Source organism: Schistocerca cancellata, chromosome 6, assembly GCF_023864275.1.
Source record: "Schistocerca cancellata isolate TAMUIC-IGC-003103 chromosome 6, iqSchCanc2.1, whole genome shotgun sequence".
Classification (NCBI taxonomy): Eukaryota; Metazoa; Arthropoda; class Insecta; order Orthoptera; family Acrididae; genus Schistocerca; species Schistocerca cancellata.
The window spans coordinates 546,195,460-546,220,975 of NC_064631.1; the positions used below are offsets into that span (position 1 = coordinate 546,195,460).

Genomic DNA, 25,516 nt, shown 5'->3' on the forward strand with positions numbered 1-25,516 from the left:
AGTGAGAATATCTGTAGAAAGGAGAGGTGTGACCTGGCAGCAAGTGGAGAAAGAAAAGTGGTGGGAGGACCGAGCCAAATGGAGAGGACTCGTCAACACCCAGACCTGGCAGTAGCTGAAGCGGGATTCGGATATAGATAGATAGAATTAGATGACACACCAGTATTAACCAAACATTACTACGCCTTCTCCACCATGACTGTAGTATGCTGTTCAGTTGCTCCAGGACCCCACCAGAGGTCGCCAATCATGGTCCAGTGCCTCAATTGCCTAAAGCCAATAACCAGTGGCCCCTTGCAGGCAATGCTCTTTATATTGCCACGCACCTGCTCTGGCCAGCAGGCTGTACCTGTCACCAAGTGGTCTGTATTAGTCCTCTACCTGTAACTACTCTGTATAGTAGTACTTATGTTTATGCTGCCACACCATGACCTAATAAAACTGTGGGTTTCTTATTACTGTGACTTTGATTGCGTTCGGAGCAACAACATAAGTGGTGACGAATAGAACTTTTTCTTGCTGAACTTCAGAAATTTTGTGTGCGCACCTTCAGTGACTTTTTTTTTTCATGTATGGATGCAGTATTTTCGTTGCTTTTACAGCAATGGCGACTTCTTTTGGCCATGTTAGACCATTGCCAGGTGCCTCTGTTGACAGTACAAGCTCCACTCGCTCTCAGTGTCTCAGTGTATCTCTGCAGTTTATCACTGTCGTACGACTCTACTGCAAATTAGCAAGCTTCTGACTATTGGCTCTACCAGCACTTCATCGAATTTCAGGTAATGGACGTGGACACTTATGAGTTTATTTTTGGCTTGGCTGTCTTCTTGCATGTCTTAGGTACTGTGTTGTTTGGTTCCCTCTGCAGGAACCGGCCTTGCTGTCTCCCTTTTGATGTCTTGTGTAGTTCATTGTTTTATTATGCTTGCACACGCATCCAGATCATATTTTGTGGTTCTGGATGCAATCCACTGCTTAGAAACTGACACAGTAGTTTGTCTGTGCAGCCTTCCCTGCTAGGATCCACTCTTGACCGCTGTTTTCCATGCTTTGGGCCATTGACAACCCCGTCAGTCATCAACAGTGACAAGTGCACCTTGCAGGTCATCTGGTCTGCCCCTCTTGCTTTGTGCAACATGATAGAGCTGCATGTGGCCACCACAACAACTGTTTCACTCCTCAACTCTCATACGTACACAAGGATGGGCTCTCCACTGTTGACTCCCGTCAGACACCATATGGTAAGCTACAATAAACAGCGTGTTCCTGTTCTTGAGTAATTTACTGCCACCACAACTTATCTGTAGTCCTTCTTATCATTTCCTTGGTTGATATTGATCCTCATACTGAGAATCTGTTTGAGTTTGAATATTGTTGCTTTTGAATTTTCTGTTATTGCAACATACTCTTTGACTATGCTGATTTGTACTTCTGATGTTTAGGCTATCACACTGTGACCTTATAAACTGTGGATTTCTTGTAACCCTATCTTTTATTGTGTTCAGAATCATAATGGCACCATGCTTGCAAAACTTTTGGGATATTTAATTAAAATATCACGGAAATACGAGAGTTGTACCAAAAGTAAGGTTCCCAATGAGATACAGCCTCGAGGGAAGGTGCTAGGCTAAATATGACAACAGTGTTGTGTGCAGTAGTTCCCCCACTCTCGAGCTCGCCCTTTGTGATTCGCTATGTTGCTCAGTGTTGGCTTGACAGCCGTCAGAGATGGAAGTGTTGAGCGCCATGCCCACCAAGTGCGAGGTTTGAGCAGTAATCCGGTTTCTCCACGCAAGGAAGTTACCACCTGTGGAGATTCATTGGCAACTGACTGAGTTTTATGGTGAAGAGTGCATGTCCATTCAGCACGTCCAAAAATGGTTCAGGGCTTTTGCTGAGGGTCACATGGAAGTTCACGATGAAGAACGTAGTGGAAGACTGCCGGTTTCGGATGCGATTGTCCAGAAGATCAACAGTGAGCTGCTCAAAGATCAGAGGGTCACTGTCCGTGAACTTGTTGAACGCGTTCCTGAAGCTTCCCACAGCACAATTGAAAGAACTTTAACAGAAACATTGGGTTATCGCAAGGCATGTGGTCGCTGGATCCCCCGAATGCTGACTGACGGACACAAGGAGCAGTGCCTTGACTGTGCTCACAAGGTTCTTCAACAATGTGAGGGGGGAGGCAACAAAGAGTTGTTTGACTCTATTGACATGGGAGATGAAACGTGGGTGTTTCATTACACCCCCAAAACAAAACAAACAATCTCATCAGTTGCGTCACTCTGGTTCACCACCACCAAAGCAATTCAAACAAACGTAGTCAGCAGGAAAGATTATGGTGACTGTGTTTTGGGTTTGGAAAGGGTACTCTTCATTGATTTCATGCAACCTGGGATGACAATAAACTCGGGCAGATATTGTGAAGCATTGACCAAACTCTGGCGAGCAATCCAGAATCGCCGGAGAGGACAACTGACAGAGGGGGTAGTGCTTCTTCACGACAACACTCAACTCCATGTCGCTTGTCAAACACAGGAGCTGTTGGAAAAATTAGGGTGGACTGTTATGCCCCACCCCCATACAGCCCAGACTTAGCCTCCAGCGATTACCACCTCTTCCCCAAACTAAAGGGATGCTTAGTTGGCAAACACTTCAAGAGTGACGATGAAGTCCAAGCAGAGGTCACATGCTTCCTCAATGGGTTGGTGGGAGACTTCTTCAACGTGAGGAATACAAGAGCTGGAGCACCATCTGCAAAAGTGTGTCAAAAAAATGGAGACTATGTTGAAAAATAGACAAAAGTGTAAGCTTTTCAACGATGTATAAATTAATAACAATAAACAATGTTTTCTATTTGTAAAAAATGTGGGAACCTTACAACCCTCATATCAAATTAATTTAGCAAGATAATTCTGTGTCACTCCAGGACATTTTAAATTTTGCCAAGTGCCAATCATACTCCCATTGGAAAAAATGTATTTTGACAGCTAATATGTTTCTTGAATTGGTCTAACAATTAAAGAGAAAAACTTGCACTTCAAAGATGTAGTGGGAAACAGGTGCCAAATTGACAGATACCTCAAATGCAAGAAATAGAAGCACATGTGTATAATCCCACTGAAACACCATAATTTAAGAGCAGGGGAAATTAACCAGATGGCCCTCCTCATCATAGCTATCATTATTTTATTTTTGTTTTAGTTTCTGTGTTAATACAATATTCATATGAGAATTATGAAAGACTGATTGTTAGAATAGATGGCTACATTAAGTTAAGTAAGAAAATAACTTTGTGTACATTCTGATGAAGGGCTTAATCACAGCATGTCTTTAAACAAACCAAAATTAAGAAAATGTAGCATAGAGTGGCATTTGTACGCAGCAATGCCCAGCAACCTTTAGGGGCACAAAAGCAATGGTATACCATATTTTACAGTCTATTAGATGCCATGGACTATAAGACACACCTTAATTGTTAAGCTATTTTTTAAAAAAATAACATTTTTACCAAAACTCCCTGGCAGATTAAAACTATGTGCCGGACCAAGACTTGAACTCGGGACCTTCGCTTTTCGCAGGCAAGTGCTCTGCCATCTGAGCTACCCAAGCATGACCCATCCTCACAGCTTCAATTCTGCCAGTACTTCATCTCGTACCTTCCAAACTGGTCCCGAGTTCGAGTCTCGGTCTGGCACACAGTTTTAATCTGGCAGGGAGTTTCATATCAGTGCACACTCCACTGCAGAGTGAAAATCTCATTGTGGAAACATCCCCCAGGCCGTGGCTAAGCCGTGTCTCTGCAATATCCTTTCTTCCAGGAGTGCTAGTGCTTCTGTGAAGTGTGGAAGGTAGGAGACAAGGTACTGGCAGAATTGAAGCTGTGAGGATGGGTTGTGAAACGTGATTGGGTAGCTCAGATGGTCACGAAAGGCAAAGGCCTCGAGTTCGAGTCTTGGTCTGCCACACAGTTTTAATCTGCAAGGTAGTTTCATATCAGTGCACGCTCTGCTGCAGAGTGAAAATCTCATTCTGGAAACATTTTTACCATTTTTATCATTAGATTGCAAACCCAGACTAAAAAAAAGAATTCTTAATTTATATAACTGAACTGACCTTTAAAATCCCCAAAAACCATCATCTGAGCTTTCTTCCTCTTCCTCTTCATAGTGATCATTGTCCTCTTCACGTATAAGATGGTCCTAACTGCTGTTGAGAGCAGTACTTATGCTGCATTTCTTGAAAGATTTAACTGTTATGTCTTCTCTCACTCTAGACCATGACTGTTTTATTGACTGATTGATTGTAGGTCATTTTAAAGCTCCCTTTGGCGTGAATTCATGTTGGGTTTCATCCATCATCCATTTATTCCATTCATCTCTCTTACACACTTTAAATGGTTTATTTACTGAGACATCAAGAGGTTGCAATTGTGAAGAAGTCCTCCCAGAATAACAGCAAGCTCTGTAATTACAGTTTTAGCGCCTTTAATTGCAACAGTTCTGTTACTCAGCACATCAAATGTCACAGGAGTTTTGTCCATATTCGCTATCTGGCTTAGTTCCACACTGGTTTTCTTCTGATGTTGAATAATAAAGTAATGGAAAAATAGCAGGGTATTTTCTCTTCATACTTTTGTGGCATTTTCTGAGCTGTTTTGGTTTGCATGCTAAGTCCATATGCTTCATAAACCTATGTTGTTGTTGTGGTCTTCAGTCCAGAGACTGGTATGATGCAGCTCTCCATGCTACTCTATCCTGTGCAAGCTTCTTCATCTCCCACTACTTACTGCAACCTACATCCTTCTGAATCTGTTTAGTGTATTCATCTCTTGGTCTCCCTCTACGATTTTTACCCTCCGCGCTGCCCTCCAATACTAAATTGGTGATCCCTTGATGCCTCAGAACATGTCCTACCAACCGATCCCTTCTTCTAGTCAAGTTGTGCCACAAATTTTTCTTCTCCCCAATTCTGTTCCTGACACATAAATCTATATTCGATGTTAACAAATTTCTCTTCTTCAGAAACGCTTTCCTTGTCATTGCCAGTCTATATTTTATGTTCTCTCTACTTCGACCATTGTGAGTTATTTTGCTCCTCAAATAGCAAAACTCATTTATTAGTTTAAGTGTCTCATTTCCTAATCTAATTCCCGCAGCATCACCCAATTTAATTTGACTACATTCCATCATCCTCATTTTGCTTTTGTTGATGTTCATCTTATATCCTCCTTTCAAGACACTGTCCATTCTGTTCAGCTGCTCTTCCAGGTCCTTTGCTGTCTCCGACAGAATTACAATGTCATCGGCGAACGTCAAAGTTTTTATTTCTTCTCCATGGATTTTAATTCCTACTCCAAATTTTTCTTTTGTTTCCTTTACTGCTTGTTCAATATACAGATTGACTAACATCGGGGATAGGCTACAACCCTGTCTCACTCTCTTCCTGACCACTGCTTCCCTTTCATGCCCCTCGACTCTTATAACTGCCATCTGGTTTCTATAAACCTATAGTACCAACCAACTCCACATTTAAAATCTGCTAAGTTCCACAGTAAAGCTAGCATACAAGTGTGTGTTTTAATCACTCTTGTATTAATTCCAATGCCATTTCGATGATGTCCTTGACTCCATTACAATATGTCATCTTCTAGTTGTAGCCATTTTGCATTCAGTCCCCTGTTTGCGCATTTAGTCTTCTTCACTTTTTTTCAGCTCTTCTTTACTAACCCACCAATTGCTAATGGTTTTTTCTGTTAGTGGAGAGCTGAAAAATGTCACTGAGCTGCTCTGTTCCCAGGTTCTTCTGCATATGCTATCACTTCCAATTTATTGACTGCTCCATATGAATATCTTTTATTTTTTACTGTTACAAAACTAGCCACTAACAAAAATATTGTACTCTTACCGAAAACATGAATAATTTTCAATTGAAGTTCACTGTCATAGAATGCTGTGATGCATCATGAGCTAGATGGTGTTCCGGGTTAGTGATGGTATGGTGGAATGGGAGGGAGGCAGTGTTAGCAAGCTTGCAAATCCCCCAAAACTCATGTTCATCGCATTGGTGCATTGATGCTGCTAGTTTAATCCAGTGTTGCCAGGTAGAGATAGGTTTCCCTCGGCATTGAATATATGGCCATTTTTTTGTATGTCATACTACCATGGTTCATTAGCAGCAGTCTTTCTTAGCCTGGTTATAACTCACACTTGCTCAGCAGTGGGGAATGACATCAACATTCTTTCATCCCTTACACAACACAGTTCCAGCTTATAGTGATTAATACTGAACATGTCTTTTTTCACCAGTTTATTTGGTGGGCAACAATAACAGTCTAATTATTATTAATATTGTATAAGTTTAAGTGTTTTGGCGATAGTTCATCGTTCCAACATCATATAAAAAGACTCAGTACATAGTTCTGTTTCTGATGATGTCAGTAGCTGAAGTGATGTAATAAATAAGGAAATTATTAAGTTATCTGGAAAATTTAATCCAAGAAACATAGAATTGTGCCACAGGACTTCAATCTTAATTGAGCACCAATGTTAAGACTGAGATCATGTGACATGATACGTATTGAGCCTTTTTTATGATCATCTTATGATGGACTATATCTAGAACATATAAACAAATAAATTTTTAACAAGTGGACTGTTGTTATTAGAGACCAAATAAAATTATGAGGAACCATATAAGTATCTACAGCATTGTCACAGTGTTCCTTTGTGACTTTGTTGCAACTGATACTTATGCTTGTTAAAACAATATGTTGTATACTTTTACCTGTCTGTAGATGATTTAATATCTTTCTCAGTAGACTGGTACCTCATTGAGAATGTGCTAAAAAAGACTGATGGGCTACCAACAATACCATGCAATCCCACTACTCCCCATCTCTCTGTGGATTTCACATTAGTTATGATCCGTGGCACAAATTGATGTTGTCTTATCTGACTATATTCCCCTGATTAAGCTTCGTTGAAGAGCTATTGCAAAGAAGGCACTGGTAGACGAACAAAATTGTTTGATCTCAATCCTTGAGCAAGGGTTTAACATGTCCAAAACAAGTAAAAAAGCATTAATAATTTAGTAAAGGCTTAATGACACCTTCAGGATAGCTCTCGAACACATTTATTTGCATCCTGATATTATTACACATCAACTCTCTCATAATTGAAGAAATTGGGGGCACTCAAATGCAGTGCTAAACCACAACGATAAAAAGACATACTGAAAAATGTCCCCACAGTATCTTGCAGTAATTATATTCAACACAGCCTATGTAAAGACAACCTTTACCTTCGAAGTATGGTCTTTCACATGAATAATGATTTCTTTATGCACTTTGTGTCTATGTCATAAACAGCAATTTTCGATATTGGCTGACATAATTAAGTATTGCTCACACTGGAGTTAAGTTATTTGCTACTATTTGCAAAATACCAACCAAGATGAATTCCAAAAGACATCTTATGTAGTTCACAGCAGATTGTATAATCTGACTTAATGAGTGTAATTGTCAATTGTTGTACTGTAAATGTGACAACATACCACAACAGATTTCACTGTTGTGGTATGTATGAGAGATTTGTCAGTATTTCCAAAAGAAATCATACTGTCTGCTGTCAAGTGAAATCATAGTCACCACTCAAGTTTTGTGTTTTACAATTAGTACATGATACATTCTATAAGTAATACAACAATTTTTATTGGCCAATTTCTTGGAATTTTTTGTGGGATATCATGGAATATTCTCACTTCTGCCCCTTTAGTTTCATGAAGTTCCGATGGGTGGCAGCGTTATACATAGCCTTCAAAATTGCGTCTGTAGCGGAGGTACATTCCAAGCAGAGAGCTGTCACTGAGCTCCTTTGGCAGAAAACCAGAGCATCGCAGTGATTCGTAGGCACTAACGGTAGGTCTACAGAGTGAACAAAAGCATGGTGTCATTGGATGAGACATCTGTCATCATTGCAACAAGTTCATTCAAATCTGTCCGATCTCCCACGTGCTGGCCATCTGCACACAGCTGTGACTCGTACGGTGTTGGAACTGGGTGGCCATTCTCATTCGAGAATTCAACTGGACATCTCTGTTGGTAGTGCTGACACACTCGTCCACCAGTTGATATATTCAAAGGTGTGTGCTCACTGTGTTCTTGCTGCCTAACAGAAGACCATAAAGGACAATGAATTTGTGTGGAATCACTTTCATGTTATGAGGCTGATTGTGACAATTTTTTGTTGAATATCAGCACAAGCAATGGAACATGGGTTCATGACTTAGAATTGGAAACAAAATGACAGTCCATAAAGTGGCACCACGCCACCTCTCCTCTGAAGAAAAAGTGCAAAGCCTCTCTCTGAGCCGGCAAAGTCATGGTGACAGTCTTCCGGGACTCTGAAGGGGCTATTCCGTATGATGTCTTCCCTCTTGATGTATTGTTAGTTCGTACTATATGAACATTTCCAATAGTATACTGCTATTTTTCAAATTCCTTTCTGTCTGCAGCTCACTCATGAAGCACTGGCTCTAGCTCACACAATACATTTCTTAGCAAAAAACTGCTGAAAGCCTAGATGCTGGCCATCATCGTTGTTTTACAGTCCTAGAAATGTGACCAAAATATCCTTACCATAGGAAAGGCTCATTACAAAAATTTTGCATAGGACCTTTCATCTTTGACAATTTTCATGATGCTGTAATATTCTCATTATAGAATTACATGTGTAAAGATGAAATTTACGGGATATTTTACTTAATTTCTATGGCATTATCGATATTAAGATAATTTTAAATATCTGGTAGACTGGATGTAAAATTCAATGGTGTATTCTGTAGGTCCTCAAGCTGGTGTCTGGTAGCCCAGAAGTCCAGCAAAGTTTTGGGTAGCAGTAAGAGAGTGAGATTTTGAAAGACTTACAAAAACCTGTTCATGCTGCTGGAAATATCGAGGAAGTTGTTTGGAAACTCTGTGAGCAATGACTCACTTTCAAGTCTAGAGCTGAGTTACCCTTCCAAATTCTTTGTTATTTTCTTGTAATTTTAATGAAATATTCTGCATAATTATTACATAAAAAGTGACAATCAGTTAAAAATTTATTTTTTTCACTGCAATGTCATTTTAGTCATAAATTATGATGATTTCTCTCATTTTTTATTTTATGAGCAATATTTCATTCTTTCTGCCTTAGCTGCTGTTTCAGCAGTGAGAGAATGTTCCCAGCATTGATGCCTCACTAGCTTTGTGATAGAATACTCATTTCCTGATGCTAGTTCAACTGTGTAAAATATGTAAAGTCAGTTGTTTTCCCCCCTTCTCTAGTGCAACTGAACAGGACCAGAATGAAATTCAGTAACAGAATGTTAAGAAAATCTCTGAGGTCGTACTTCAAGTTTTGTGCAGACTGAACAGCCAGGTTTCAATAATCATCAGCTGACTGATGAAAAATGCCAAACTTTATTAATTATTGCTAAAAATTATTATTTCTATTGTTATTTTTCGTTCATAGAAGCTTTTATATTGCTTATTTTCACCATTTTTTCACTGTCAGAGTTGGTAAGATGGAAGCATTGGATGTTTGCCACACACAGTATCCTCCTAAATCACTGTTGTTCATTTAATCTTCAAAATAAAAACAGAACACCCAGTCAAAAAAGCTGATAACATGAAGCTGGTAATGTAGGGATAACTCTACAGTCATTTCTAATGGCTTTTCACTGTGATGACAAAGCAATTTATATTGGAGCATGTTACCCATCTCTTGATTGAATAACATGCACCAAAATGATCAGTAAGCCACAAATGTGCAGTCTTGAATAGACTAGAATGATTTTCTGTTGTTTCAACTGTAGGCTCCATTGAATTAACTGAAAATGGCAGAAAATGTTTTGTGACACTGGGATTTTGATGCATCTGTAACGAAGTACGGAAGGTTGAAATACCTATTACTTCTTGCCTGTGGGTCAAAACCCCAAAGTTAATGCTGATAGTTACTCATGTGATGTATTATACTGAAAACAATAATCATAAGTTCTCTTCCAAACATGATTCAAAATATTGTGGGAGTAGTCGTAGTTGACCGGTTTGGGAATGTCAAGCTACTTTGTAAAATTTGGTTTGGCTAGTGCCCTACAGGAACAAGTTGGGGAAGGAGGAATTCTTCCTGGCCATTTTATTATTAATAGGTGAAAAATGATTGCACTTAACAACAGGATCAGCTGCGAGAGCTCTAGTGAATTTAACAAGCTAGGACCTGGGTTTATGCAAGCTGAATGCTTCCATTTATATATTGCCATTAATGACGGAACACTACTTTTGTCACCTGTCTTTTAGTTGATGTGAAGGTTTTCTGTGATGTGAAGGGACTATTCTAATATTTATGCTGAGGGAGTTACTTGAGCTTTATAGACTAATGCTTTTGGAGGCAAAGGCTATGTGTGATACAAGATGCCAATAAAATTGTACCTATAACATTGACTATGGAAAATGTATGTATTATAAACAAATTCAGGAGCAGTTTTGAACATGCATAATCAATGAGTTGGTGGTTATACCTCATCGAGGTAGAAGAGAAGTCATGGCAGGTGGAGGGACTGAGGTGTGGGATGGGCAGGGTAGTGGAGTTGTGTATGACAGTGTGATAGTCTATGATTCTTGTTTGTTGCCTCCATGCTAGTTAATCACACCAGCACGTCCTATGCTTACATCTTTCTATAGACAATTTAATTTCTTCTCAGCAGACAGTCATCTGCATAGAGTGTATTGTGGAGTGTAACTGGTGGACAGTTTTGGGTTATGATGTGTTCCACGCTATGTATGATATTTGTATTAGATTTACCTTACAAATATTCTGCAATCGACATTCTTGAAGTTCACTGCTGTAGTGAACCTGCTATGCAATGTCTCTAGATTATGTCTTGTGACTTCTTCACCTTTTGCAGTGGGGTAGGTGCTAAAAGAGAGCTCCGATCTATTCAAGCTACTAAATCAAGTAAACTGTTTTAAAACATATTCTACATTGTAATCACAATGTTTCCACTGAACAATCATGTTTACTATCAAGGGTGGTACAGGTCTCTCATAAACAGATAGCTCACAATAGATCAGTACATGTATTGCTGTACTGCTTTGACATTCAAGAGAGCTCAAGAAAGAATGACAGTTCTCATTTATTCTTCATTTGTTTCACATTTACATCATCACCAGTGCCATTTCCTCCATGCCTTCCAAGGCACCGCCAAGTCAGTATCCCAAACTACAAGTGGGGGTCCACAGCATGTGGAGATGAGCATTCACTGTTGTGCATTGTCAGTATGCTGATATGACATCTTTTGCTTCACTCTGGACATACAGCAAATCAGAGCAAGTGCAATTGGATGTTCCACACTTAATAACTGCCTAAATAAACTTTTTGGTTTCCACAAACATCTCTTTCGACCTAAGAGATTGGAAGTGGAACATGTTATTTCTCAGAATTGCCAAGTTACACCACAGTTGCTGTGAGTGACTAGCATGTGATGGAATCATGTTATCTGTAGGCTGCAAAGGTGTTGGTTTTCAAGCACTGTTGAACAATTATTTCAGTGACTGAAATTAAGTTTGAATTATAAGCTGGTTTACAACACCCACTTTGAATGAACCTTGGTATTTGATACAGTAAATCAATAGCTTACAGATAGTCTCCAAACATTTCCAGCACCAACAGCCTATCTCTACCATCACATTCATATTCCCAGATGTAGCTGGGGGTCACTGTGTCTAAACAACACTTCATACTACGGCTTTAATTTTGTTTTGTTTAAGGAGGCTATGGTTAAGCCCTTCATCAGAATGAATGCAAAGTTATTTTCTTATTTGCACTTAATCCTCGAGCAGGTGCACTTATAAAGTGTGCCAATCACAAATAATATTTTCTTGTGCCATTCCATTGTTTTTTTACAATTGTGAGCCTGTACCTATTCCTTCATTATTGCTTCAGCTAGCACAGTGATATGTTGTGTTGTCATACACTTACGTGAGCAGCAGTAATATAAAATAAACAGCAAGCTAGGTGAGGAAAAAAACTGTGATATGTACAAGAAAATGCCCCAGATTCTGAGCTAATGGCACAATCCCATAACGAGACAGGCATCTATGAGATAATTAGTAATCAAACAAGCAGTTGGCAGGGATCTGATGCAACTGTGCTGTTTAATGCTTCGAGTGGATCATTATGGTGGGTAACACTTGTACATGGCAACATAATGACATAATGAAAGTTCATTTTATTATTGTTTAGTTAAATAGTGATTTAGCTCATATAATATAAGTTTATTTTATGGTTGTTTAATGCAACTAAGATTAAACTGTGATTTTGCCGATACATCTTTACCATGGTACATAAGGACAGCTACAGTTGTACGAAGTACATCCCGCACCCAGTCGTGTTATGAAAAATGGTGCACCCGCTCAAGGGTTGTTGTATCTGTCTATTCTAAAAATCACTCCATGATAATTTTCATATGAATGTTCTGATAATGTGGAGACTAAAACAAAAATAAAATACTGTCACCCATGATGAGGATGGCTGTCTAGTTAATTTCCCCTGCTCCTAAATTATGGAATTTCAATTGGTTTGTACACATTTACTGAAACTTGTTGTATTTCGACCATCTGTCAACTGGGTGCCTGTTTCCACTGCGTATTTGAAGCACAAGCTTTTCTCCTGTTAGCCAACTTATGAAACGTATTGGCTGTGGAAATATGTTTTTACTGCTGCAAATATGATTCGGAAATGGCAACATTGTACATGTCTGGCAACACTGTGATAGTCAAGTTACTTCCTGCAGTGATACAGAAGTATCCTATTAAATTCACTTGATGGTTTGTTGGTATCTCAATTAAATATTCTGAATGATCTTCACTTATGGTGTGTCATCTACTTATTGAATGTATGTTTTTAGTCCAGGAGGATCATTCAGCATAGAAACTACAACTAATTTCATCTTTTACATTGAAAACTACCTGACTTGGGTATCACTAAGACAATGGGGGAGCTCTGGACTTCGCAATAGGCTACTATATTTTTGGAAACGTCATTGTACTGTAAAGTCAAGGCTACGTAAGTCTAGGTTCCAACCTTGTGGAAGACAAACATTTTACTTCTTCTGTGACACAGTTACAATCAGGCACATTGAACATCAGTGTGGAAATCCTAAGAAAATTTTTCCATCATAAGACTTCTTGTAACATTCAGGAACCAGTAGATCTAAAAATAAGACTCAAGTGACATTGCAGAATTTTCATCCATCATGGCACACCTCTACTGCAACAAATATATGTGGCATGTGGAACATGATAATCTCATGGATTGATGGTAGATCAATATGCCACAGGTCTAGGTCCAACTCCCATTTCAGACAACCAGTTATAATAGGCGCTAAAATATAGTATTCACCTCTGATGATGCCAAGTGAAGGATACAGGATAGCACTGTAGTTCCAAATTCACATTAAACAATGTGTCTCATTGCAGCCAACTAGAGGTTAAATTGTTCTATGACAGAGGAGGAAGTCACAGTATGTAGGAACTCTATCACCAATAAGCTTTATTACAGTAATAATTTCATTTTAGTTAATGAACCAGTCACCATTGAAGGTCATGGGAGCTTAGTCCATATTTCATTTGAACTTGGGATGTGGAAAATATTGCTACTGGAAAGTGATTCAGTCTCTGCTCTTCCCTTTTACAGAATTTGATCCCTTCATGATGATAAAGTTCCATCAATTTGTTTTTTGCCTAAGAGTCCAAAACATGCCTTGGTTCAAAACCTGGCCAACTGAAAGTTTCACCATGTCTTTTTCATCTCTAGCACATGCACACCTACCTGTGAGTGGAAAACAATTTTGATGTTAAACATCTCTTCATGCAACATTAACGATAGGTTATGGTTTTGACTCCAAGTCAAACATATAACTTTTCATCTCATCATTTCAAGTTGAAACATGTCAAACCTAGCTACTGGTCATGTGTGATCAACAACATTATGTGCAGGGTTTGATTCCCAGTAGAAACCTACATTTTATGTCCATTCATGAGTAGAAAACATCGGCGATAGGTGCCATGTTCGAATGCTATGATGGCAAAAATGATTCATTTATCTCATCATTTCAAATTCAGAAATTGGATATCTGAGATTTGATTGCTCTTGGTTACCAATCTGATTAGGTGCTGGGTTCAGATCCCCATCCAACAGAAAAATTTATGTTTTGTTGTTTGCATTTTTTTACTTGTGAGTGAAACCAGATCTAACATGTTGCATGCTTAGTTAACAGGGTTGATAGTTGCTTGATAGGAGTACCAGTCCAGTACAACATTTTTGTCATGTAATTTCAAGTTCAGATTTGCTGAGTGATACTGGCTAGAAGTTAGATATTTCTTGTCCCTTCATACCTAGTCAGCAATGGTGATTAGTAATATATCAAGTCTCATTCAGGCACAAAAGCTTTGTTGCAAAGCTTTGGCTAGCAGTGATGGGTTTGAATCCATATCCAAAACAAAACGGGTCATCATGTCATTTAAAGTTCAAACATATGCACAACAACTAGCTCCACAGGAATAATTTAGATTTTAAGGGTAATAGGTGACTTTTGCACTGCACATAGACCCTTGTGCCATCAGGAGCACAGAAAGTTATTAGCGACAAACTTTTGATAGTGAGGTTTCCATAGAGTGCTTGACACTGTTAATTGAGGTTTTTCTAAGCAGTCAGTTCATTAACCAGTTAATGCAATACAAATTGCCAAGCAAACAATATTTAATAGGTGGTTGCTAAACCTTTTAGAGAGCAAGAATATTTCAAATTACTGTAGAACTTTGGGAGTCCAGATATTCTTGCAAAAATTATTCCATCTACCAAGACAACAGTAAATTCCATGGTTATAACACCAGAAACAAAAACAATCTACATTTCGAAATGAAACGTCTCACTCTGGTCCAAAAAGGAGTTTACTACTCCAGCATTAAGCTGTTCAATGCTCTACCACTACATATCAAATGTGTTCATACAGAACTGCCAAAATTTAAACAAGTTCTCAAAGATTACCTGACAGAGAAATCTTATTATACTGTGGATGAATATCTGAAAGAAAATGTATGCCATCACTAAACTTATTGGGTCTAGAAGTAGTTCAATTGATTTTATTGTGCATTTGGGCATTAGCACACTTTTTGTTGTAACAACAGATTGGCTGTAAATGTATTTACTCTTGTAGGCCTAATATCTGTGCTCTTATCCTTAACCTTTATTTGAAACTCCTTTTTCTGTTAAATGGTTGTTATGTTATCTAGCTGACATTGTATCTGTTACTGTATTTATAGTATGTCTTACTTAAACTATGTACAATTTGTCATTCAATTGCCCTTGTATTTATTGTAAGTTTAAATTGAAACCTGTACAATTTGACACGTTCCATATCCTTGTGATTGACTCACTAACTGGATTTACGGAACAAGAAATAAATAAATAAATAAAAATAAATAAATACCTTATTCACAAAAAAAGTTCTGAATAAGGATTACAGTATGATTTCTATGGTAGTGTTATGGGTGTTAGTTGTCTCAGGTGCTAATGAGAAATGTCACTTATTACACTAAATTTGATTTTACAAGTTTTATCTCTAACAATGTGCTTCCTGATATTTAAACTATTGTCATATTAATTTACACCTGGACTTATTGCCATAAGAACAGTGTTATCTACTAGTCACTTGCGGTTATCATTTTGTGCAGTCAAATAACAGTACCGAAAAGAGGTTATAGGATGTGCAAGAAAGTTATGTTATGTGGACTGCATTCAAATCAGGTGCAACACAACTCAGGTTGTTGTTGATACTTTTGACTGTATTAGTATGAAACATTTGACTGTAAGGGCAAATGTATATAAACACTGGAAAATCAAGAATTATTTTTATGATTTGTTGGTCTCCAAATACAGGGAATGTGATTAAGATATTTATTTATTAACTTATACTAGTTGCTTAAGAACAAACATAGGGGAAATCTTTACCAGTAATATATCAAATGTCAGACCATGAATGTGTACCAAGTTCCAACAGTTATTTCTTGTTCAACCTCAGCTTTATCAATATGTTTTTGTGAGTGAATTTTTGATACTCTATATACCAGTTTATCATCCACCTTTGTTTTCTTTTACTTGAAAGAAATGAGAACAGTGTGGTCTTCTTTACCTTAAATTTCAAACCACACTAAGTATGGCACATTTTCATCAAGTAATCTAGGGAGAAATTCAATAATAATGCATAATAGTATTGCACAGTAATAGTGACAGTGTTCCATGTGATGGATGCACAGGCCAGACATGTGTATGATTAGCTGCAACATGAAGACATCATGCACCTGGAGAGGGCAATTCATTCCACAGACTTAAATCCAACAGAACATGCATGGTACGCTGTAGACCAAAGGGTTGCAGCTGTGACGGCACAACCATGGAGCATTGTTGAACTCCAGCTAACAGTTGTCCCTCACTGGATGGTGTTACCCTAATCCATGATGGATTCCTGATCCACAGTTGGGAAGTTATTTTGCATCCTGTATTGCCATGCAGGTTCATGACACTTCGTATTGACACCCGCAATGGACAGACACCATGCACATTATAAGTGCCACTCTCAGCTCAGCACTAGTTTTCTGGCATACATGGTATATATATTCATATGTCATAATGTTGCCGGGGCACCTTTCAGTGCACACATTATAGTTGAGCTATACGTGAAACAATGTATCTCAAAGATTCCTTAACTTAAATATTTCACTGTATGCATGTTGAGTACAAATGTGTTTCAAGCTATTTGCATAACAGTTTGTGTTTGGTTCTCTCTTCCTTTCCATTCAAAATTTTCATTGGAGAACTAAAGCCTCTCTGATCTTGTTCAGGTAATTGGGCCTATTTGTCACGTGTCAAAAGAGCTGAATCATGTCTCTTTTTCAAATGTATTAAGTCAGTTTCAGGACAATAAAAATTTAGATGTCATACTGATGTCATTCTTTGTTGAGATCACTGTTAAAACTATACAAATGTGATTGCAGGTTGTTTCCACAAACAGTATTTAAGAGTGTCTAACAGTAGTATTAGCAAAACTGATTTTTTTATGGCAATTCAAAATTTTGTGGAAAAGGCTCTTATTGGTTTCTCTGTTTCCTTCACAGCTTTAATTGTAGTGAGTCACAGAAAGCCCAAGTTCATCTGTTGGTTTCACTGTACGTGCAAGTACTACAGCAATATTTTTTCTCCTTTTACCATAATAGATCCTCTTCCATAGAAAAATGAAAGAAACTGCTTGCATGATAACTAGTACATTGTTTGTGACACTGTATGTGCAATACATTGGCTGACTGATAAAAATAAGTATTTAATTATCACTGCTTTAGTATTTTCTAATCACAGCTCAATGTTTAATCAGGAACTAACTTAAGATATATTCATTTATCATTAATCTCTTTTTGTTCAGACATTTTCTATAGGTATGGATAACAGTCCAGACATTATTTATGCAAGAAAAGTGGCTGAGTATCTGGGCACAGAGCACCATCAAGTCCTATTTACCCCTGAGGATGTAAGACAAGTGCTGGATGATGTCATACATACTCTCGAGACCTTTGACATTACAACTATACGGGCTTCTGTGGGTGAGTCTTGCATTGCATACAAGGTCAACGGCATTCATTCATTCATTCATTCATTCATTCATTCATTTACTTGCCATCATGAAGGAGAGCATACATGGGTGTGGACTTAATCAAGTTATACATTAACTAAGAAAGAAAGAAATTTTTGACAAAATAATTTAATTGGATAGACAAAAATCTACTCACCAAGAATTGGCAGAACACACACATAAAAGGAGGTTATAATCAGGCAAGCTTTCAGAGCCAGTGGCTCCTTCTTCAGGCAGAAGGGGTGAAGGAAAAGGACTGGAGATGTCTAGGAGAAGGGGTAGATTTCAGGGAAGTCAGCCAGAACTGTGGACCAGAGGAGACTTACCGGATGGGATGAGAACGAAAATCTGCCCCTTTTTCTAGACCCTTCTGCCTGAAGAAGGAGCCGCTGGCTCTGAAAGCTTGCCTTATTATAACCTTCTTTTATGTGTATGTTCAGCTGCCACTTGGTGAGTAGATTATTTTATCTATCCAATTAAATTATTTTGTCAATTATACATTAAGATGCAGGAGCAGAAACTGCAGTCTATTCCTGTAACAACAAATTATGTCTAGTGCTAACATACTCAGACTGATAATTATGGGAATATCTTCTACATTACTTTATATACATGTATGTATAATAGAAGAAAAATAGCTACTTTAAAAAGATCCAAGCCTCTTCTCTTGCACACTCAGTTTGCTATTTGTATCTAAGCTTTTATTGAATTTTACTACTATCAGCTCTATATACCAGAAAGGGAGACTGATTTAATACAAACATTACGGTTACACTAAATTTACATTGCAGAGTTCAAATAGTCTACTAAATTTTAGAAATATACAATAACTTTCATTTTTTTATGCCCACTTTTGCACCAGAGTATAAACTCCATTCTGAACCCTGAAGAGGAATGCGTAGTCTATATGAAAATTATTTCTTCTTCTAGTATTGTGGTTGTGAATTATGCAGTTCATTGTAAATTAACTTTTGTTATTAACTGCAAGTACCATTAGGGAATGCACACTCATGTCCAAAACAGAACACCATGAATGACTAGAGATAGGATGTTCATATTTGCAGGACATGTGCATTAGTGTATTCTGCAGAAATAATTGGCATTTCAGCCACTCGGTTCATCATGTGTCCGTTGCCTAGAGGACACAGTTCACCATGGGCCCTGGTAACTTATTCCATGCTTGATGGCAGTGAGATGCATAAGGCATGAATTGCATCCTTAGGTACAGCCATACATGCTACATTCACGTGGTTTCAAAGTTCATCTGTGGTGGTTGGCATTAGGTCACAGCACTGCGCCCATTGTTTCACCATATCCAACATGTTTTTGATTGACAACAAGTGTGGTGATCTGGCCAGCTAGAGCAAAAATCTGACATCCTGTGACACCAAGACGGCACATATTCTTGCAGAACCATGTGGTCATGCATTGTCTTGCTGAAAAATGACAACTCAGGTAATGTGCAGAAAGGATGTTGCTGTGGGTCGCAGAATGTCATTCATATAGATCACACTGGTCACATTGCTCTGGACATGCACCAGCTGTGATTTGTGGTTGTACTCAATAGCACCCCACATCATAAGGCCTTGAGTTGGCACTGTTTGCTTGTGCAAATGCAGTCATTGTGATGCTGCTCCCCCATCTGCAGCAATCCAAAATGCAGCCATCATTTTCAAACAAAAACACCATCTGGCACCAATCTTGTCCCCAGTGACACCTTTCCATACACCAACACCATTGCCATATAGCATGTTTCTGCACATTCTTCAAAGGTTAGCAGAGAAGTGGACAATGTGCACGTAACTCACGCCATAATAAATGGTGACGGACTATCACCCATTATAGTGTATAATGTGTTACACTGTTCTGCTGTTGCACCATAGAACCATCTTGTTGTGTTCTACTGCCTTAGGTGAACCATTCTGCACACACACATTGCACTACTGTAACACTTTGTCCCACACAAGCAGCAATTTTCTGGTTGGATGCATCATATTCTCTCATGTGCCCTCTTTCAGACTGACTGATTTGACGGTATGTTTCACGCATACATCTGCAAGACATCGTATACATTTGCTCAAGTCACACTGATCCATTACTTTCAGTTTACAGCAACAATGAGAACCACAGGCACATTTTATCACATGTAGTGTTGCTGTCGATGTTGACCCTAAACCCACATACTGACACAGTTCAAATGCTAATCATTTCTGCAGAATACACTAATGTACTTGTCCTGTGAATATGAATGTCCTATCTCTAGTTGTTAAAGGTGTTCTGTGTTTTCTGAATATGAGTATATGTATTGCATGGAAGTGTCCCTGAAGAGGCTTCTGCAAGGGGTTTGATTGTCAGACTTCCACAAAATTCTTATTCTACCCTCCGTAGGATAAATATTTTTTTTTACCTTAAGTGTATATTTTTATTGTCAGCTAAAAAACCTAATAAAAAATGTCAAAACTGCACTTACCTCATCGAGAAAGAAGAAGAAATCACTTCCTGAGAAGCTTGCATCAAACTACACTTCATTATACATCACCAGCTATCCTTGCAGTTATTCAGTGACATGCTGCATTACACATGGTTCGCTGCTGGACTGTGTGATGAAGGAAGCTGTTTTCAGAATGTCAGTCAAGTTTGTTTTTCTATGGAGACATTATAATAATCACGTCACTGCAAAAAGGTGGCATTTATAAAGTGCGCAAGATGCGGTCAGAATTATTCCTTCCCCTGTTTCTTTGCTGAGTACCAGCCCGGTACATGTAATTGATCAATTGCAAAAGAATGGAAGAATCAATTTACATCTACATCTACATCCATACTCCACAGGCCACCTGACAGTGTGTGGTGGAGGGTACCTTGAGTACCTCTATCGGTTCTCCCTTCTATTCCAGTCTCATATTGTTCCTGTGTACACATTAACTACCATCCCTTTTTAAATGTTTGCAGTCCCGCATTTCATCCTATGCCTATACTTTTTGTACTTTTATAAATTAATAAAATAACATATATGATTTTGCAGTTAACTGTGATGTCAGTAGTGTACGAATTGCCAAGGAGCACAAAAATATTTACCACCAGGCGGAGTCAAACCTGTGACCCTTTCAGTGCAAATCCGATCTCTTACTGCTGAACCAAACATTGCTTCCTAAACACGCCGTTACAGGCACAATTGATGAGGTGCACATGGTGATAGAGCTGTATCAAAATTCCTTTTATTTCCTAAACGCTTGGCCATTTTTAGGTTTAGTCATTCAGTCCTCTAGTTGCACATTTAATCTTCCTCACTTGTTTTCAGTTCTTCTGTACTAATCCACCAATCAGAAATAGTTCTTTCTGTTGGTGGAGTGCCAAAGTGCTGCTCAAGTGCTCTGTTTCCATGTTCTTCTGCATACGATATTACTTTTAATGTGTAGCCTGCATGACATTAATACCTTTTATTTTTTTCTATTCCAAAACTAACTACTAACAAAAATATTGTACTTACCAATAACACAAATTACTTTCAATTCAAGTTCACTGGCACCGTAGACTGCAGTTATGTATCATAGGCTATACAGTGTTCTGGGTTTGTGATAGCAGGGTGGGAGGGAGACAGTGTTAGCAACTTTTTGAATCCCTGCAGCTCATGTTTGTCATATTGGTGTAGTGCTACTGCCAGTTGAATCCAATGTTGCCAGGTAGAGGTAGGTTTCCCATGGCATCAGATATACAGCTGTTTTTAAGACTTTTGAGAATTTTAATTCAAACACTGGACATTTTAATTTAATTTTGGGTATAATATGTCCCTGAATTCTGAAGGCAGTTTTTTGAAGAAAAAAGTGCCTCTTATAGTCCGTTAAATATGGTACTTTAGTTTGTGTGTCTGAGCAAAAACATCTAAACTTCCTTCACCCAAAACTCTGTTGCTTTAATGGCCTTGTCAGAGCACAAAAATAGATAATCTGCTGTGCAAAGAAACCTCATCCATGGGCACATGAGCAAATCTTCAGTCATCTGTGTGTCTCCACATTCACACTAGTCATCTTCAGAGTAGCCCCACTTAGCCATGTTTGCTTTGCATTTTGTGAGTTCTTTTCTTAATCTATTCACTGCTCTCCATCTACTGTACAGTAGTTGCTGCCATTTTGTGTTTCCTCTTTGGGGTGCAGGTTTTTATTGTACAGAGAGTGCAACCATAAAGATAGGCGGTGGGTCTCGGGTTCGCCTTCTAAATAAAGCTCTTCCTTGACTTAAGGCAAGTTGGAACTGTTTGATGGTCATACATTACGTGCCATGGGTCAATTTACTACTTTTTTGTCTCTGTTTCTCTGGCTGTTTTGCATCTCATATTTGGTGGTGCTATGGCTGTAAGTTGATAAGTTTTGTGGACAGGTGTAGGCTTCAGGCACCTGGTGATAATACTAACAATCTCCTTTAAAGTGACATCTAATTGTGTAGACTGGCAACACACCTCCTTTATTGGTGCCACCTATTCTCTGGCTGCAAAACAGAGTCCCACTGCTAATGATTGAAGAACTTCAGGTTGTGCTCCACATGCTGAACCAGTCAGTTTACTTTCTTACACATATTTTTCCGTTTAGATCAATGCAGCATTTTTTAAATAACTATGTATGGTCTAGGGTGACTACCAAGTATTTTGGTTTGGTGCAGTGTTGTAGTTTAATTCCTCTTCATTGTATTTCCAACTGTCTTGAAGGTGTTACATTGCGCAAGTGGAATGCGCATACTTGCATTTTTTCTGGGTTAGGTTGTAGGTGATTTCCTACAAGGTGTGAAACACCTCTCACAATTTTCTTTTAACCTCTTCTTCTTCTTCTTCTTCTTCCTTCTTGAGCAGTAATGGCAGTGTTGTTTGCTTATATGAATCTCTATTTCCAGCTGGTCATTTGTGTGCATATTGTACAAAAGAGGAGAAAGAACTCTTTCTTATGATAATCCATTCTTTTCATTTCTTCATCAGCTTTTCTTTCCTTGGAGGGTTACGTTGAATCTTTGATTCTGCATTGTGCCTCTTAACGTGTAAATCAGTTGAATATCCTTTATTATTTCATAGACTTTTGTGAGTTATTGTTGGTGGTTTACTGTATCGTGTGCAGTGGAAAGGCCAACAGAGACAGCAGCAGTTATCAGTTTCACTTCAAAACTGTCTTCAGTGTGCTGAGTCAAATTTAGTAGTTGACTACAACATGCTTTCCCTGGTCTGAATCCAATGTGTTCAGGGGTAAATTTTGTATCGATTTTGGTTGCTATTCTTGACAGAATTATTCTTTTACATAACTTATGTATGAGGCAGGTTGAGGAAATAGGACAGAAATTTTTTGGCCCAGTCTGCTGTTTACCAGGCTTTAGTAATGCTATTACTTGTGCTTTCCTCCATCATTTGGGATTCTGAAATGTTTCCAAACATCTGTTCATCATCCTCAATAGCCATTCATTAGCTTTTGGACCAGACTGCTTTATTTGTTCAGTTTGCATGCCACCATGGCCTGCAGCTTTATTTTATTTCAGTTCTTGCATTGCTCTTCCAATTTCTTCAAGTGAGAATGGAGTTTCTAGAGATTCATTCTCTCCTCCTACATTTTGTTTGAGATTCAACCTAGTCGTCTTCTGTCTTTTCTTGCCATTCAGGGCAGTTGGTGAGCAATCTGGTTCAGAGTGATATTTGTACTCAATGCCCATAGGATCGTTGCTAAGGTTTTTTTTATCAGCATTCACACTGTTCAACTGTTCTGTTTCATGTCCAGGTTGCATAGTGATTTAGCCCATATCTTCCTTCTTTGTTCAGCTATGTTTCTTCTCACACTTTAAGTGTATCTGCTTTGAAAGGATCTGCATTGTACTTGCTACAATAGTCGCTCAAGAGATCTTGTGAGCGTGTTTCAGTGCCAGATATATATTTTCTTACATCCACGAGGAATAATGCTATAAATTGCCATTACTGTGTTATTGGGATTATGTATTTTTTGTTCATAATATATAGTTAGTTACTGCATTTTTCATGACCCTGTGAATAATTTTAAAGTACTGCTTGTAAAACAGAGTCCTTTTCACGCTTGATGAGAGCTGGTCATAAGCATTAAATAACACTCTCTCTTCCTGCTACATGATACTTTGATCCCAGATGTTAGTCACTTTTTTCTAGGTTTTCACTGTAATTTTCCCTGACTCATAGTAAAGTAAAACTGTGTGTATGCTGTTGTAAGAATATTTTTAAGGAAGACTTACATTTTTCATCTCCTGTTGTTCTTGATAAACTTCTTCTCATTAAAAATCCTACATATTTTTCCTGAATAGTGTGACTGAGCCAGAATTTATTATTTTAGTCAAACCAGAGTGCTTTAACAACTATCATTTGACCATCATAGTCAGCTGTACTATTTACTGTGTGGTTCACATTTACATCCTGAAAGACTGTTGAATATAGAAATAAATTAGCAATCACTGTGCACTATCTGATACTGTTCTTGGTGGGAATGTTGCAGCAGGGATTAAACCAAAGCCTGACATCAGCAACTCAAATTACCCTATAACAGACTTACCGCGGAGGAAATTAATATGTAAATCTTCACATACATTCACTTTCAAGTTATTTCTGAGGCTAAGTCTTACTAGTATCCTTTGCAGTTGTTTAATGAAGTTAAACTGTTTGCTGCCATGGATGTGTAACTTATCAGGACCATTATCTTGTATATTTCAAAGTTTTACTAAGTACCATACTAAGAAAAAAAGCACTTCAGGGCAGTGTGTCTTTACGTCTATAATATGTTACTTTATTTCACTTTATTTGTGCATAGCCACTCCCTATTTCATAATTTTTCACTTAAAATAATGTGTTATTAACTTGTAACTGTCTAGGTGCATCCATTCAATTTCTTCAACTTTCAAATGAGTTCTATTAAGCACAGAACATCCATAGACATACCGTAAGATTTTTTAATTTCCTGTAATGACACAAGCTTTTCAAACAAGCTTCCTATGCTTTGATATGAAAAGTTGAAAGGTGTTTCATGTGATTCTTACCCTTTGTGCTGTCAGAGCTGCTATTCATCACTGATTGTTGTAACTGTGTCTACAGTTAATCAGCAGCTCTGTCTTTTGAAAGCATTTACCCAAAAAATGGCATAGTGAAATTATTAAAAAAACACAGACAGTGAGAAGACAGAACTCTGTTTACATTTTGAATGCTTTTGGAAAGTAGCTGTGTGAGTAATCTCTTACTGGAAACATTCAGATGTAGACCATGCAGTTTGTCATGTGACTGTGTGAGGAATGACTCATTGGTCACACCGATCTTTGATGTTCTTCAAAAAAATCGTCAGAACATTAAAAACAAAATGAAAATGTGACAATAATGACCTTAAACTAAGACTGAATGAACCATGGTTGAACTGAGGAACTATGTTAGATGGTACTGTGGCTAGCACGCTGGACTTGCATTTGTGATGACAAAGGTTCAAATCTGCATCTGGCCATCCTGATTTAGGTTTTTCATGATTTCATTAAATAGCTCCAGTTTCCTTCCTTGTCCCTGAACTTGTGCTTCATTTCTAATGATCTCAGTGCTGAAGGTGTGTTAAACCCCAATCTTCCTTCCTTACTCCTTTCCTTCTTTGAACTGAGATTGTTTCAAAATTAAGTCTAAGGAGATAATAGGCCTTGCAGTCACTACTGTCATCATTTTTATAGTCTTTTAACAGCTAGTACGTATCAAGCTTTGTTAACTTTTTATCTTACTTTTTGTCTTACCCTCCACCACACACCGTCAGGTGGCTTGTGGAGTATGGATGTA

At 38.2% G+C, this 25,516-nt stretch overlaps 1 protein-coding gene across 2 annotated transcripts in view; it reads left to right on the forward strand.

Moving 5' to 3' along the window:
- LOC126190742 (asparagine synthetase [glutamine-hydrolyzing]) overlaps window positions 1–25,516 on the forward strand; it is a 199,560-nt gene that overhangs the window by 111,264 nt on the left and 62,780 nt on the right. For both annotated transcript variants that reach the window (XM_049931236.1, XM_049931237.1), the window contains exon 7: window positions 17,518–17,695. In XM_049931236.1, the coding sequence (XP_049787193.1) occupies window positions 17,518–17,695 (178 nt within the window). The remainder of the gene's footprint in view (window positions 1–17,517; window positions 17,696–25,516) is intronic.